The 18,107-nt window shown below is 37.9% G+C and overlaps 1 protein-coding gene across 1 annotated transcript in view; it reads right to left on the bottom strand.

Annotated features, from left to right (window-relative positions):
• The window catches only part of LOC134608750 (cadherin-10), a 224,372-nt gene that overhangs the window by 25,629 nt on the left and 180,636 nt on the right, over positions 1-18,107 (bottom strand). Inside the window, exon 8 of the mRNA XM_063451836.1 lies at positions 3,927-4,048. Within this exon, the coding sequence (XP_063307906.1) occupies positions 3,927-4,048 (122 nt within the window). The remainder of the gene's footprint in view (positions 1-3,926; positions 4,049-18,107) is intronic.

Raw genomic sequence — 18,107 nt, 5'->3', positions numbered from 1 at the left:
ATAATAAAAAAAATAGTGAAATATCTTGCTCAGTCTAATATCCTGGAAACCAATTATTTTTATGGCAAATCTACTTCATAATGTGAAAATAACATTTGTAACACAAAATGCTATTAAAAAGAAATATTAAGAGCGCCTGCATATAAGCATTATAATAAAATATTTTACTAGACTGGGGTTTAGAGAATGAAATAACACCTTACAAATAATCAGTGTTCTTCACTGTTGGACATTGTGACCTCATGCACACAATCTCAACCCTCAGGAGAACTCTTAGATATAGGTGAATACCCTGACTCCTAATTCACCTATCCCTTCTCTCACTGCACAACTGTACCTGCCTGCTATTTTCTGTTTCTATCCTGCTATCAGCTCCCAACACCTACTTTACAATCTGATTAACATTTTCTCATTAACCGTGACATCTTGATTTTTTTGCCCAGATTATTCTGCACTGGCCCCTAAACTTACATGATTCCTAACCTAATTTGAGGGTTCGACCCTTCAAATTGCGGCATATATAAATTTATTAGTTTTAAGTACATTCAAATATATAATATTTGCTTAGTCCATATTACGATTATAATGCAAGGAAAATAAAATGTTCAGTCTTTAATCACTATGTGTATTTGTGTCTCTATAACAAAGGTTTGTGGTAGGAACCGTATGAAGAAGACATTGTATGCATTAGACATTGTCTCATAGACACACGTAGCAGTATTACAGATGAGTTAGAACATCTTTTTTAAGCTGATATGAGACAAAAGAATTAGACAGGCAATACATAACCTCTCTACCCAAGGCACACTAGTCTTTTTTTTACTTATCCATTCGGCCAGCACTTCTCAGCTTTTTTGGAAGGAGTCAGCATTTTAACCAGAGAAACAGATTTGTTATTAGCCAGCAGCAGAGATTATCACCTATTTAAATATATATTTTCTGCATGCCTCTGGTAAAAGAAAGCATATTCAAATGTACTGGCATTTACTTTTCCCATAATACTCTCATTTTTCCTGCTTGGAATAAGAAGAGTATGCACTTTGGAGAAAGAGCTACTTATTTCCAATTTCATTCTTTACTGTCCTTCTAGTGACAATTGGAGATGTTACACTGACTTAACAAACTAGACAAAGAAAACTGCTGATTATGTCTCTGTACATTGGAACTGGAAACATATTCATTTATTGCTGGCATTTATAAAGCACCAACATATTCTGCAGTGCTGTACAAGTATGGGAGAATGCACAATATCCACAGACCAATAAAATAAAGGTAAAGAGGGGCATGTCCTAATCGCAAACAAGCACGGACGCGTGAGTGCTGAGCTCCTCCACCCCGCAGTGTTATCAGCTTGATTTACAGCACAAAACTGGCACTAACAGCACCAATCTGTCTGGGTCACTCCACTGAACCAAATGGCAGCAAAAACCTGCAATAAAATAAAGCAGAGAACACTTCAACTACATGTTACTCCATCACAGACATAGGAGCCAGAGGGACAAGATGGCGCCGATGGCCCATGCTCACCAGCCTCCTTCTCAGACGTGAGTGACAGTACTCGCAGCGCATCTGATCCCACACCCCCGTTTAGTAATGCCACTCCCTGGGCTCTACTGTCAAACCTGAAGTCCTCATTTCACGCAGATCTGTTACAGATCGCTTCGGACATACGTTCTGACATTTAACTAGTGGGGGACAGGATGGCGAAACTGGAGGAGCAGAAGGATGAAATAGTGGATGCCCACAACACCTTGGCAGAGGCCCATTCTGAACTGAAACAAGCTCAAGTTGCTGGAAGAGAAGGTGGCGGTCCACGAGGACAGGGACAGGCGCAACAATATAAGGTTGGGGGCGATCCGGGAATCAGTTCCACCTCTGGAACTACAGTCCTGTGTTTTTAAAACTTATGTACCAGCTCTCTCAGATACAGATCTACTGCTATATTGCACACACCGGCTACCCAGGCCGAAACACTTGGGGCCTACAATCCCAATAGATGTTATCATGAAACTTCACTATTTTACCACAAAGGACACAATAATGCAAGCCTCACGGAAGAACCCGCCTCCACTTGGGTAATTTGAACAGATCAAACTCTTCATTGATCTATCATCCACTACCATGATCTCTGCCCCCATCACAGCGGCACTACGGGCGGCGAACAGCCCATATAAGTGGGGCTTTCCAGCCAAGCTACTGGTTAAAAGAAACGGAACGGAAAAAATCATCGTTTCCCCAGAAGACGACAAGCGGATACTCCAGGAGTGGAATGTAAAAGTATCCAAGTTAGACATCGTACCGCATCCTAACAAATCATCTCCAGTTAAGCTCAATAGAGATTGGTCGAAAGTGATCCATATCCGACCCCATAAGACTCCATGAAACAAATCAGATGGGTAATATAACCCAGAAGGGTCAATATAACCCAGAGTCTTTTTCTTGTTGTTGATTGTCATTTTGTTAAAAATATCCAATATTGTTATATGGCGCAGACTAGGCTTTCTACCCATACATTTTAATTTCCGGTTACTAGATAGTCAGACACCGCAATCGGGGGCTATAATACAGACGGTGCCCATAGACGTTTGGCTAAAGTTAAGCATTACACAAATTGGACACCTCTTAGAAGAGAATAAGATGAGGGCCTTCCCGAATTTACAGAAACAATGAGGCATCCCAAGCCAAGATGCTTTTGTATATTTGCAGGTGAGAAGCATACTGGCCTTGCACACTTACTCCCCACCCAGCATAGGTACAGGACACAGATTGCTGTCGCCCTCTTTGAAACTGCTCAGGCTCTGGGCGGCCCCGACCAAACCAAAGGCCGTCTCTCTCTGCTACAGAACCTGGTTGGAAATGCAACCTGATAAACCGGAGTCATGCAAGAGCAAATGAGAAACAGACTGTGGAGCAAAACTGTTCTTAAACGGTTTGACTACTTACTCTGGGATGGGATCCTGGCACTACTGGCACCATAACTACTACACTGAGCTGTAGTGGTTATTGTGCCTGGATTATTTCTTTAAATAATCTACGAGTGACCCGCTCAAGATCAGGCTCTGGATGCGCCACTGATGTAGAGTAATATAAATTTTTTTCCAGTAGATACAGGTAGACTAAGATAATATTCACAGAATCCACATACTATTAAAGGGACAGTCTAAGCATGTGCATTTTGATTAGTGACTGGGAATTCCTTCTGTGGCACCAAAAGAAGAGATGATTAAGATTTTCACAAATCAAGTGAGAAGTGAACAATGAATGAAACAAGGGTGATCAGCTTGAAAAAAACCCTGTGTATATGTATGTAAATACATATGTAAATAAAACTTTAATAAATATGTAAATATAGTTTGTGTTACTGCTTCTCCTTTTTTTTCCATCTAATGCTTTTCTCACTTGATTTGTGAGCCAAATGGCAGGAAAATGCTCCTATCAGAGTGCTGAAAAATATATACAAAGTATAATATGTTATATATTTTGCAGTACACTGATTGGCCCATTTATTTTTGTTCATTTATGGTACAGAAATTCTGGCAATCCAAAACAAGATATGGCAGAAACATTTTGAATATCAGGAAAAATGGTCGGCAAACCTGAATTTTCTTGCTGTGTACAAGTCTACAGAGAACTCCTGGTACCATAACTACTAAAATCTGATGTATGCATTTGAGGTATGGAGCCCAGGCAGCCCCATTATATAAAGTTATGAAAAAAAATGAAAGATAAAGTGAAGGTTGTTTAAGCAGTTGTCAGTCGTGAAACTTGCACATTTTTTATCGCATACATCTATCCATTATTTCAAGATATATACAAATGAGCAGTCTCAGTTAGTGAAAAGTCTATATGTCTGTTGCTCTATTATGTATTTAATAATAAGTAGTAAACAGTACATTTCAGTAAACATTATATATTAGGGCACATACCTGTCCGGCTCTTGCATTTTCACACACAAATGTATCATAGAACATTGCAAATTGTGGTGCATTGTCATTGACATCCAAAATTAGAATGTAAATTGTAGCCCGTGTAGTTTGCTTTGGGTTATCTGTTTTAAAGAAAATAATCATGAGTGATTACATTGATATTAATATCATTTTTTTACATAAAACAAGCTATTTACACAGTGCTTCATTTCTAAGGGTATTACAAACTCAGTTTGACACATAATGAGATCCTTAAAGACATAACATCTGCAGCTTCATTAATTAATTATGTAAATAAAGAAATACTGGAATGAAGGATGAGAGTTTAAAGGAACAAGCACACAAATACAACTTTAATATTTGTGATAGGTTTTGGCCTCATTAAAGTGATCTGTTTTGTTTTGCCTTCTCAAATCGTTATAGTTTTTGCAAAATAAAAAAATAATGATTTTTACAATGCTGTATCTCTTTGGTCTTTGGAAAAAGTATTCCTTATCAAAAAGGTAAGCACACAGTTTAGCCACTAACAGTACTATTGATCTAAACAACAAAACAACCTGCATTAGAAGGAGAGGTCAGCCAGGCATGCATGTAGTAAGGATATCATTACTTGTTTGTAGTTTAACTTTTTGAAGCCAGGTTGTGAATTAACAGCAGCTCACTCAGTGTTGTTGGGGCTGATCTGCATGCATACTATTGATAAGGAAGTATTTTCTGGAGTAGGAGGATGTGGCTAAAGAGGCAGGCTTATCTTGCAGCATTCTGCAAAACATGTATTTATTTATTTATTTCTATGCACTTTTAAATCAGAATTATGTTTATTACACTAAAGGCTTATTACTTAAAAGGAGATTTTTAATTAATTTAAAGTGAATTCAAAATGAATTTCAAATTTAAGGCCAAATTAGCATACCTGGAAGCATACCTGAGTGGGAGAATTATTTCAGTTCAGATATTTCTTACTTATATTGGAAAATGACTTTATAATAATTTAAATCACTTTTAATTCTCTCCCACCTACTCCCCTCCCCCCCACCCCCCAAAAAATAAATGAATAAATAAATAAAAATAAAAAACTTTAGAGCAAGAATCAGAATGTTTAGCAAGGGTTAGTTAGACTACTTTATTGACAAATTCACTCATGCTCCCTAGAGTTAATTAAGTAAATATTGAACTCGCTTTTAGGCTTAAGAACAATCTATGTAAGTAACCTATGACCTATGAATTATTTTTATTACAAACTGTAAAGCAAGAGGATTATTCTTAAAGTGCAAATTCTGAAAACAGAAATTGTTGTGAATATCACTAACGAATTGTACTTGTGCAGAAGTTCTTGTGAAACATTAAAGCATTATCAGAATCAACAACATTAATTTAAGTAGTTTCTTAAAAAAAAGTAGGTTTGTTCAGATAAACCTAATTGAAGTAAAGAAAGACCATTGGTTAATGAATATATCTGGGTAAGTGATAGAATTTGTTAGATTATGTTGATGATGTTATCAATGGCCTGAAGTTGTGATCATAGAAGATAGTTTACTCTATTTTTTCTGTGTTTTTTCTCATTTGTACCATCTGTTTTTTTCATAACTGTTACAATGATCTTTGGAGCTGTACCTAAATTACGTAAACTACAAAATCAACAATTGTGTATCAGAACAAATTCAAATAGCACACTGACAGCAGTCTGCTCTTTTAAATATCTAGGTATGTTGCTAGTCCCCAATATATCTTTTGGCCTTCATTGAAAAAATATCTTCAAAACTTTACCCAAAACTAGGTACTCTGTAATGGCGGTCATTGATTATGGGGATGTAGTGTATGCACCCGCACTGCAAACCCACCATAATAAACTTAATACGTTATATAATTCGTTCTGCCACTTTGTACTAGAATGTAATTACTTTACCCACCACTATGACATGTTAAAAGAGCTAAACTGGCTGTCGCTGGAATGCTGACGCTCTCTTCATCTATCCAGCCTTGTGCATAAGAGCATTTCTGGGAAGCTCCCATCCTACCTGATGAGAATGCTCTCCCCAGCTGTTCCAACCTCCTATGAGCTCCGATCCAGTACTAGCACAATATTTAGCATACCACAATACAAAAATAAAGTGGCTTGATCCTCCTTTAAAATAAATAAATAACTAGTACATGCCCCTCTAAAAAGCTCCATAGCTCTTTTAACATAAGTTCTCTTGTGCAAATGACATTTGATAATGAGATGAAAAGCTATATATTCAGCTTTGGTATCACTGAAACACTTTCTTTAGTGCTGAGATTAGTATTTCTGAAATGTACTTGGAGGACCACGATTTTCAGTAGTGGGAACATTGTTTGCATTTTGTCGTAATCATCATTGCCTCATTGGAAATTACATACTCTATGTTCAGCAATTTTATAATTCAATTTATCTTTCATTTGCATATTTATTTGCAGAGTCATCAAAATCTGACAATGTACTTTAATTTCAGTTATATGTAGCTAATTATGCATGTAATGATGTATCTAATGGTTTCAGTCACAGCAGGTATCTCCAAAAGTAACTTCTTTTGGGATGTCCATTATAGCAGGGATTTGATCCTTAAATGAACATCTCTCAGTCTGACACAAACATATCTTGATTCCACCATCTAGATTCAAATAAATAATGTTTTCAGTATGTTGTAATGACCTGAAAACCATCTTTAAAAAATGTGAAAAAATAACATATGCAACAAAGCAAAACATTTTGCTATCTGTTTGCTACCAATTTATAAAAGTTGATTCCTAGAGTGCCATAACATGATGTTTAGTGAACAGATCCTACAGGCTGTCTTATATAGAATTGATTGGCTAGTATACAATTTTCCACTTTGAATTGACATATTGGTGATTTCTGCTTGAATGTGATTAGTCACTTCATATAGTCAATATGCACTTTGAATTAACTTAATTCTCTTATATTTACTATTCGTGTTGTTTTATGTATTTTACAAATGAGTACAGTGGTTGATGTTTTAGCATAACGTGTCTAGATGCTTGTTATTTGATACAATTTTATCAGCTAAAATATTTAGCAATATATTGAGTTATGGTTCTTTAAATCATGAAGAAGTTTTTACCCAGCATCAGACTGTAGCTATAAGTGTCAGTGATCATACGTGCTCTGTGACAAAATTATTACAACTCACGAAAGGCATGGGAGCAACAGATCACCGAGTTGTACCATGGAGAACTAATATAAATTTTTGATGAGCATTGGGCATGAATTAAGGATTTCCCATAGGAAAGTATGGAATTATTGGTTTCCAATGGTGCCTCAACATCACATTATAATTAATATTATTATTATTTTATTATTTATATAGCGCCAGAAAATTCCTTGCGCTGTACAATGGGTGGACTAACAGACACGTAATTGTAATCAAACAAATGGATGCAGTGGAGCAGAGGGGTTGAGGGCCCTGCTCAATGAGCTTACATGCTAGCGGGAGTGGGGTACAGTGACACAAAGGGTATACGTAGGGTTAATGAAATAGGTTGCTAGAAAAGTAATCACTGATAACTTAGTAGGTTATTTTTGACAGTTGCAGGAGAGGAGTCATGAAGGGGTGGGGAGGATAAAAACATGCTAACAGTTTAAATTATATGCTTTCATGAAGAAGTGTGTTTTCAAAGAGGAGTGGAGACTGGGTGAAAGTCTAACAGAGAAGGGAAGGGAGTTCTACAGAAAAGGTGCAGCCCTGGAGAAGTGTTGGAGGTGGGCATCACATGTTGTAGTATGGACAGAAGATAGGCGTACGTCTTTTGCAGAGCGCAGGGGCCTCGACGGGACATATTTGTGTATTAGGGAGGATAGGTAGGTTGGAGCAGCATTATGTAGGGACTTGTAAGCAAGCACAAGAATCTTAAATTGAGCCCTATATCTAACTGGTTGCCAATGTAAGGACTGACAGAAGGGGGGGGGGGAGTGGGAGGTGCGGGCCATCAGGTAAATGAGTCTTGCCACTGCATTCATTATAGATTGCAGCGGTGCAATCTGGGAACATGTAAGACCACTGAGAAGGGGACGGCAGATGTCAAGGCAAGAAAGAACAGCGGCATGGACCAGCACCTTAGTTGCATCTGGTGTTAAATAAGGGCGAATGAGATGGAAACAGCAGGATTTGGTGATCGACTGGACATGAGGGGTGAAGGAGTCAACGAGAAAACCTAGGCAGTAATTTTGCGAGGTAGAGGTGATGGTGGCGCCGTTGACTTGGAGGGAGGCAGACGCGGGAGTAGCAACACTTGAGAGAGGAAAAACCAGAAGTTCTGTTTTGGACAGGTTGAGTTTAAGGAAGTGAGCAGCCATTCAGTTGGAAATCACGGAGAGGCAGTCAAAGACACAAATCAATATGGATGGAGAAAGATCAGGAGAGGACAGGTAGATTTGTGTCTCATCTGCATATAAATGATAATGGAAGCCAAAGGAGGTGATGAGTTTACGAAGGGAGGCAGTACAGATAAAGAACAGTAGGAGACCAAGAGAACGCCAACAGAAAGGGGTTGGGGAGAAGAGGCAGAGCCAGAGAAAGAAACACTGAAAGAGTGCTGGGAGAGGTAAGAGGAGCACCAGGAGAGAGCAGTATCCCATAGACAAAGATTACAGAGAATGAGAAGAAACTGTTGATGATCAACAGTGTAAAAGGCAGCAGAAAGATCAAGGAGAATGAAAGATAGAGCAATGGCCACGTGATTTAGCAGTGATTAAATAATTCAATACTTTGGTCACAGCTGTTTCACCAGAGTGACGAGCGCGGAATCCAGACTGAAGTGGGTCAAGCAGAGAGTTGGATTTGAGGAAGTATGTCAATCTTGCATACACAACTCTCTCAAGGATTTTTGAGGCAAATGGCAGAAGCGATATAGGGTGGTAGTTCGATGGTGAGTTGGGGTGAAGGTTGGGCTTTTTCAGAATCAGCGTTATGGTTGCATACTTGAAGGGTGAATGAAATGTGCTGGAGGAAAGGGAGAGATTGAAAATTTTAGCGAGAGGAAGAGCAAGAGAGGGAGACAGAGTGCGGATGAGATATGTAAAACACATAACCATGTTTTACTTGGTCAGTGCAATTGAAGCACCTCTAATGGCTTTCATACTGGCAGCCAATGGACTTAATCCTGCAATGTAAACATTGCAGTTTCTCACAAACTACATTTACATTGCAGGGTTAAAAGGACAGGGACACTGAGTTGAAGTGGTTTGAATGACTATAGTGTTCCTTGAAGTGCAGAGAGTCCTTACTAGATCATCATCACCCATAGTAGTGATAGGTAGCTTGGGAGGTTCCACCCCACTGCTCAATACAGAGGGACTCATTGTAGCCTTCCCAGTGCCTTGAAGGAGCCATTTTTATCAGTATGGGCATAGAGAGGAAGATGGAAAGGTAGGTATGTTTTTTTGCTTTTTCCAGTAGATACAATTTTTATTGACACAGTTAAGATACACTAGCAATATAAAACAATCATATTAAGCTATTTAATTATGGTGATCTTGTTATAGTGATTTTCCAAGTGCTAGAAACCACTTTCTACACTTTGTTACTGACAAAATAGGTAGAAAAATGAGTCATCTCTTGTCTTCAACTGGGAATTATTAATATGAGAGAAACTATAAAATGAGGCAGAATTTTATAGTCACCTCAGGTTAACATTGCTTGAAAGGTTGGTGTGCTATACACAGGAAACTGCAGAACAAAAATACCATATTGAAGGCTATTTTGTAGTGCCTATGGCAAGTATTAATCTCTTGAACTTTCTCATTTTACATTTATCTGTAGAGAACCAGAAATGCTATTCCTCATAAAGGGGAAAGGATATTTCTGACATAAAATGTTCATCTTGTATGTTTGCTATTTTGCTTCAAAACCCAACTAGTCAAGAATACTGTCAGACGGACATGCACTCAAATGATCTATTGGAATGAACTACTCATTTTTATTCCAAAGTTTAGTATCAATTCACCATTGGAAAAACTAGATTTCCATGCTGATCTGGTAATTGGCGCTAGATTGAGTATCATACTGGGATGTTCCTTCTTCTGGCATAATCAAATCAATTTGACTATTGGCCGGGAGTCACTAGTGTCATTTGAATGAAAAACAAAATAAAATAGTCCATGGCATGCCATGACTATGAGCAAAACATGATGTAAAGCCGTTCTGCAATAGTTAGCACTTCTTTTGTAGAATCTGGCATGCAGCCACAGAACATATGTTTAGAATTTCCATCTCAGATAAGTATAGATATAGCTGGGTGCATAAAGCATTATTTATGACAATAACATAAAGCCCCAAATGTTTTTATTGAACTATTTTCACATTTATTGGGGGAGGAGTCAATATACAAAAAAAAATACAAAAAAAAGGGCAATCAGAATATCTGACAGGAGCTGACTCATTCTTTTTTAGGCGTTGTATAGATAATGTATTAAGACTGCAAAAATAAACTAATCCATATTGATAACTTATAAAAAAAAAAGATACTTCTAACAGGGTTTTTTTTTGCAAAAGTGAGAATTGAAGGTAAATTTAAAGTGAATTTCAAATGTGAGGTTAAACCAGCCGAACTGGAAATATTTTCTAAGTCAGTCATGACTCTACTCTGGCCTTAAATTTGGTAACAATGTAAAACCCTGTAAATTTTCATAAATTGTACTTCAACAAAAAAAATGTTTTTTTTTGTAAAACAATGGATTTGATTGTAGTAACCTTTTCAGTTCTGGTCTGTTTTCCCCGACACCAAAAATAAAAATAAAAAAAGACTTAAATGCACTGCCGAAATACCAAAAAATTTCAATAAATAAAAATCATTGTTTCGTAGCTATAGCCTCAATGAAATCATGCATGTATTTAATTATGCATTCTTTCCATGGGAGGTATATCTACAAATTGGCAAAAGCAGCATATGTTTTTTTCCTCAGCCCATATGTTCTGAGGCTGTCCAATTACAGACTTCCCAATGCAGCTGAATGAGACATTTTTGCGAGACATGCTCTGAGCATGATTGTAGCTTCACTGAGAAGCACAACCAGGAAGAAACAGGACCAGTTGTCTGATTGACAGTCATGGGGTATAACAACGAGTTTGCTTAATAAAAGTGCAGCTTTCTATAAAGTTCAGATATATACTTTACAAATGCTATACTACTACAAGTACGAAATACTACTACAAATACTATACAAATATGTACTTTTAAAATGATTACCGTATATACTCGAGTATAAGCCGAGTTTTTCAGCACATTTTTTGTGCTGAAAAACCCCAACTCGGCTTATACTCGAGTAAATGGTCTGTATTATGGCAATTTGCATTGCCATAATACAGACAGGGGCTGTCAGAGATGTTACTTACCTCTCCTGCAGCTCCTGTCAGCTCTCTCCTCCTCTGCGCCGTCCGTTCAGCACCTCGGTCAGCTCCCAGTGTAAATCTCGCGAGAGCCGCGGCTCTCGCGAGACTTACAGTGTGAGCTGATAGAGGGAGCTGCACAGACCGCGCGGAGGAGGAGAGAGCTGACAGGAGCTGCAGGAAAGGTAAGTACAGCTCTGCCAGCACCCCTCTCTCCCCCCACTGAACTACCAATCCCACTGGACCACCAGGGAAGGAGCCCCCCCTCCCTGGCACGCTAGCAAGCAGGGAGGGGGGACAAAAAAATGTATAATTGTAATAAAAATAAATACATTAATAATATACCAAAAAAAATAAAATAATAATAATACAACAATAATAAAAATAGTAATAAAAAAAATAATATAACAAAAAAAATTAAAATAATAATAATAAAAAATATATTAAAATGACCACCCCCCACCAAGGCTCTGCATCTCACACACACACACACTGCATTCACACACACACACACTGCACTCATATACACACTGCACACACACACACACACACACTGCACTCATATACACTGCACTCATATACACACTGCACTCACACTGCATTGATATACACACTGCATTTATACACACACACTGCACACACTGCACTCATACACACACACTGCATTCACACACACACACTGCACTCATATACACACTGCATTCACACACACACTGCACTCACACTGTATTTATATACACACTGCATTCATACACGCACTCATATACACACTGCATTCACACACACACACACACACACTGCACTCATATACACACTGCACTCGCACTGCATTGATATACACACTGCATTTATACACACACACTGCACTCATACATACACTGCACACACTGCACTCACACACACACTGCATTCACACACACACTGCACTCACACTGCATTCATATACACACTGCATTCATACACGCACTCATATACACACTGCATTCACACACACACACACTGCACTCATATACACACTGCATTCACACACACGCACTGCACTCACACTGCATTCATATACACACTGCATTCATATACACACTGCATTCATATACACACACTGCACACACACACACACTGCACTCATACACACACACTGCAAATAAAAATTCAATTAATATATTTTTTTTAGGATCTAATTTTATTTAGAAATTTACCAGTAGCTGCTGCATTTCCCACCCTAGTCTTATACTCGAGTCAATAAGTTTTCCCAGTTTTTTGGGGTAAAATTAGGGGCCTCGGCTTATATTCGGGTCGGCTTATACTCGAGTATATACGGTAACTACCTTGACAATAAAATTATATGTATACCTTTTTATTGTCACTTTACATTTTAAATCACTGTCTAACTTATTGTGTTTATTTATCAATATATTATTATTATTAAGCCACAATGTTATAAAAAAGAATTACATTTAGATAATATCATGCTTGATTATTTGCTAATGTCATCCTACTAAAATATTGCTCTATGCAATGCAGACTCTTTTTACTGTAGTAACAAGATGACACTGACAACACAGTTGGAGTAAAAACAAAGTAATGGGACTCTATTACTGAGAGACCTTTTAACACTATTTGTTTGTTCCAACTGTGTCATTAAGCATCAAAGTTAGAAACAAAAACACAGAATTTTCAGGTTCCTTCTAAAAACAAATAAGATTAATTATTAATTGATTTTAAAAACTCTAAGTAAAAAATATTATATATAAACATAAAAAATATTATTTATTCCACAATTATTATTTTGTAATAACTTAATCACATACAATATATTATTTGAAGTGTAAAATAATATGATTCTTTTCCAGAAGCTGAAATACAGCTGTGCTGGCTATTAAATAAAGCAAAACGTGGTGGACAAAGTACCGATGGCATGTGCCTCCTGGGTGCCAATTCTGGTCACACTGATTTCCTGGCATAGGGTACTGAGAAAGGTCAGGTAAGTTAAAATAGATTTGGAATCATGTATTCTTTTTGGATAGAGTCTAAATGTTAGGATATTTTATTGATGCTAATATATTTCTCAAAAAAGTGAATTTCTCTGAAAGATTTTTTTCAAAATCTGTTGTTTGGACAAATTAGGTTATTTTTTTTTTAGAAATCAGCTTAACAATAGCAGGATAAAGTAACAAAAGGCGATTATGGAAATGTTATATTACCTAGACCGAAACATATATACATTTGTATGTATGTGTGTCTATATGTCAATAGAGTCAACACAGGTAAGACTTAATATTAGTATGCCTTCTATTGAGAAATTTAGTTTTTTTAGGATGGCAACTCAACAGAAATATGCAGGACAAATGCAACATTTAATAATTTGCATAATACATGGAACAGAACAAACACGCAAAAAAAAAATAAAAAAAAAATATGCCCATACATCACTATTATTAATATGCAAGATTGATAAATGGGAGGATTATCTCCAAGTCATCTCAGCGTACTAGAAATTTGTAAAGTCCTTTGATTATTATTTCCTGGTCCCAATGCTCTGGAATGTGTGAGAAATAGGGAGTTAGCTACGTACCCGACCTATAGTTTAGCAAGTCTCACTGACATTATCACATTTGGTGTGTTTTTGAAGTACACCTTTTATTATTTTATTTTTTTATAACCATGAATGGATACAAAACATAACAAAATGCAGGTAGATGTTGGGGTTATTTGAAATGGATACACCAATACAACCAACAGTTCATGCAGTCTATTAACCAGGATATTTGACAGGTACTAATAGATGATTGTAGCTATTTACATACAGTGGCAAGAAAAAGTATATGGACCTTTTAGAAATTACTGCATTAATGTATCAATATGTCTTAAAATCTGATTTGGTGGGGGCGTGGCCACGTCTCAAATAGCGCTAGACGCATGAGTAATTAGCTCCATCTGCACACAACACTTATAGCCTGATACCAGAGCAAAATACTGGCTACCAAACATTCACTAGCCACCCTGAACTGTGAGAGAGAGTGAGATGGCAAGCAAACTGGCCCACAAACAATGGCAGAAGGCCAATTTACAGATTATGGCCCTGTCACCGCTGAGCAGCCAGAGAAAAGATGACGACGGAGATGCACACTCACCTACTTCGGAATCTGAAGCCAGTGATGTCACCGCGGTATCCAGGCAACCTAGTCTTCTGCCAGCTGAAGTGGACATCAAGCTCCTAATAGCGAATCTAAAGCATACTATGAGGGCTGATTATCAGAAACTAGCCGCAGATATCAAAAGAGATGTGCAAGCTATAGGCGACTGGACAGCTCACTTGGAGGACAAAATAGAGGAGGTAATTGAGGTGCACAACACCTTGGCTGATGTGTATACTACCTTCCAATCCCAACTGCAACAGATGGAAATGAAAATGGTGGACCTCGATGACAGGGTCCACAGGAACAATAGAAGATTGCGTGGCATACCCAAGGACATCAAAGCACCTGAACTGAAGGAATACGTCACACAACTGTCTTGAGCTCTACTACCAGAGGTAAAAGACCCAGATTTACATCTGGATAGAGTACACAGGCTAGCGAAAACGCAGAAAATACCAGCAGCGGTGCCCAGGGACATGATTTTCCAAGTACACTTCTACACAATGAAGGAAAGGCTCATGCTGGCAGCAACACGAGACCCACAAGGCCTGGAAGATTGCTTTGCAGGAGTGCAACTATATGTGGAAGAGGAGAGCATTTGCCCCATCACCAAAGTTTTGAAAGACTCCTCTGTGCCATACAAGTGGGGCTTCCCAACCTGCCTGATCGCTAGAAGAAATGGAGCGGGGAAGATCATGCTTACCCCAGAAGAGGGACAGAGAATGCTGGTTAGTAGTGAGTGGGAACTGGAGCAGGACTACCAATACTTCCTCAGCTCAATTCGGCCCCAATCTACCCGACAAGTAGAACCAGATCTGCCACCCTACAGCATGGAAGACCTGGCTGAGTTACCCCCTGCTTCCCTACCAGCTACCAAAGGGGGGAACCTCATAGACTGGTCCTGGGAACAACCACAGATGGCAGGTGGAGATGGGACCGAGGTCTCTCTACCGGCCCTACAAGGATGCTGGGCAGCTGACCAAGATCCCCAGCGGCAGTGTGTTGAAAAGGGAGGAGAGACAACCAGTCTCTCTCCCCTGCAGCAACCAGCATCACTAGGAGTGGAGATGGTCGCTTCCACTACCCAGCACCAGGCATCGTTACTGGGAGTCGAGACAGTCAATCTGACTCACCAGTGGCAGGGTGAGTTAAGTTGCTGAATGTTTTTCTTCGATACGAGGGGCAGGAGTAATACCACACATACAGGGAAGGGACTATACAAAAGATGGACAACAGTAGCAGAGGTTCCACATCTACCCCACAAGGGGGAACTGGGGAAAGCATGCTGAGAATAGATGAGTAACCACTGTATTAGGTTAAGGATATTTCAGCTTTAGGGGAGGAGAATATGGATAAAGGGAGAAGATAGCATGTTTTCTATGAAATGTCTGTTATCTCGATGTACACACCCCTTTGATGTACAAATGTCACACCCTCTCTACTTTATGTACCCTAATCTCAACTTCTGAGAGGAGCAGAGATACGGCGGGAGAGTCACAGGTAAGTGCAGTTGTGACAATGTTATTACTACATTTCAGGAGTTTCGGTACAGGTTGTTTTATTTGTAATTGCAAGTTAACTTGTAATTATTGCAAGAGTAGCTATATGTAAAATAACTCAGTATTCAGTTAGTTAATTTTAAAAATTGTTATTAACGTTTATATACAAGCTAAGCTGATTTTACTCTTGTGAGTGAGTAACAATTTTTTTCACAATAGAAAAACTAATCAATCAAGTGTCATAATTTCCAAATATCAGAACAGTTGTAGCATCTCTCACGGAAAATAATAAATAATTGGAAATGTTTTGATAGTTACTGACTCTTTTTCTACTGACACAAACTCACAAACTAAAAACCTGAAACACCTAGCTGAAAGAGGTTTTAATTTTGGTGAGATAGCATTAGCAGAAAAAGAGTCAGTAACTATCACTTGAGAACAATTTAAGTTCAAATCTGCAAACTCTTTATATATCCTAAAGGAAAAATACATAGTATACAGTACGTATGTCATTATATTTTAACACTTAAACAAAAGTCAAAGCATACCAGTTATCGATAAAAAGAATGCAATTGGGCATGCACATGAATTTGAAAAATATTTACATGTTTATATAAGTAATGTGCATGTGTCATTTACTTTCACAATACACCTAAAAATAGCTTTAAATGTTAAGGCAATATGTAGAAAAAAGAATTTATCACACAGATATACACCCAGCACAGTTCAAAATCACAGTTCAATATGATACATAATTTTGGACATATATATCGACCTTCAATTATTATCATTATTATTATTATTCATATTTATACAGTGCCAACATATTCTGCAGTGCTTTATAATATCATGAAGGGGGAAATTTAAGAATAGATGAGACAACTGCAAAATATTACAGGAACCCAAAGAGTTTACAATATGAATTCATATTAGGATAAAAAAGGGCTAAATTCTTCAGTTTATTAGACTTGGAGATTTTTTTCAGAGTGAACTGCAATTCAGCTGATCGGGTGGTTGGACAAATGTCCTATTTCAAAAATGTCATGTGGCAGAATCTCGGGTGACAGGACTCACACAAGCCTGAACATGCTAACTTTCATTCATAATTTAGAGTGCCTTTTCTGACACCAGAAAAAAGATGGATGGAATGGAGGAGAAGCTATATCATTTTTCTTTTTTTCGATGGGTGCAAATAAACAGCTTAGTTGTCTTGATGGCAAGAGGTCTGAACAATCATCTGGACTGATTCATCTGTCCAACCAAGAGGTAGCAAAAAGAATAAAACAACAAAAAAGATGATTGATGGTTAGGGAGCAGCCACTAAACATTGATTTTATTTACAAATAAAGTGAGGTTACCAGTAAAGGGAAAAAATGGGGGTCAATAAAAAATCATCTATACTTTCAAGTAGGATTCTTCTAGACACTGACTTTAGCTATTAAAGGAGGCAGACCAGAAGTAATCTGGTGTGTTTACCCGTGCTGTGCCTGTATTGAAGTGAGTCATTGATTCTTGTGTGAGACTAGCTTTAGTCCACCTAAGAGATTTGCCTTGACATGGCAAGTTGGAATCCCCTCTCATGGCCATTGGAGTAACTAAATAACCTCCATTTGTTTAAATATGCATAGGGATTTGGGAAGAGCGCAGTTAATTTTTTTTCTTTGTTTTTTACTGTGTGCATTGGGGCTGATATGGACTATGGTCGTTGCTGACAACCAAGAGTAGTAGGAGTTTAAGTGCTTTATGCTGTATCTAGCAACTAGTACTGCCAGAAGCATGAGAGGAAACTTTGAGTGGGAGATAAGAAATTGTCACTTGTCATTCGTTTTAGTGTGAGACCATTTTTGGTGAATAAAGTTGGGTTACTTTACACAACACATAATTATTTGTATACCTAATTTATGGTAATAAGAAAAAGAAACCCACCATCCTCAATGTTGTGTATTACTCGCAAGCTAAAATTGCGAGGGTAGGGTTGGGTCTTGTTCCCCAATCCATGAGCAGCAGTTGTGTTATGGTTTCTGATAGTTGGAAAACCTTGACAATGAGGCCATCACCACCATTATTAGTAGGATTTACCCTTTAGCCATTATCATTATTAACCAAATGCTAATGCATAGGCTAGTGTTGTGTCACATTTTAAAAACATTGTTAGATCATTTTGTATATGTTACTTTCATG

The sequence above is a fragment of the Pelobates fuscus genome, chromosome 4 (genome assembly GCF_036172605.1).
Source record: "Pelobates fuscus isolate aPelFus1 chromosome 4, aPelFus1.pri, whole genome shotgun sequence".
In the NCBI taxonomy this organism is placed as follows: Eukaryota; Metazoa; Chordata; class Amphibia; order Anura; family Pelobatidae; genus Pelobates; species Pelobates fuscus.
This window is presented reverse-complemented; position numbering and strand designations above follow the sequence as displayed.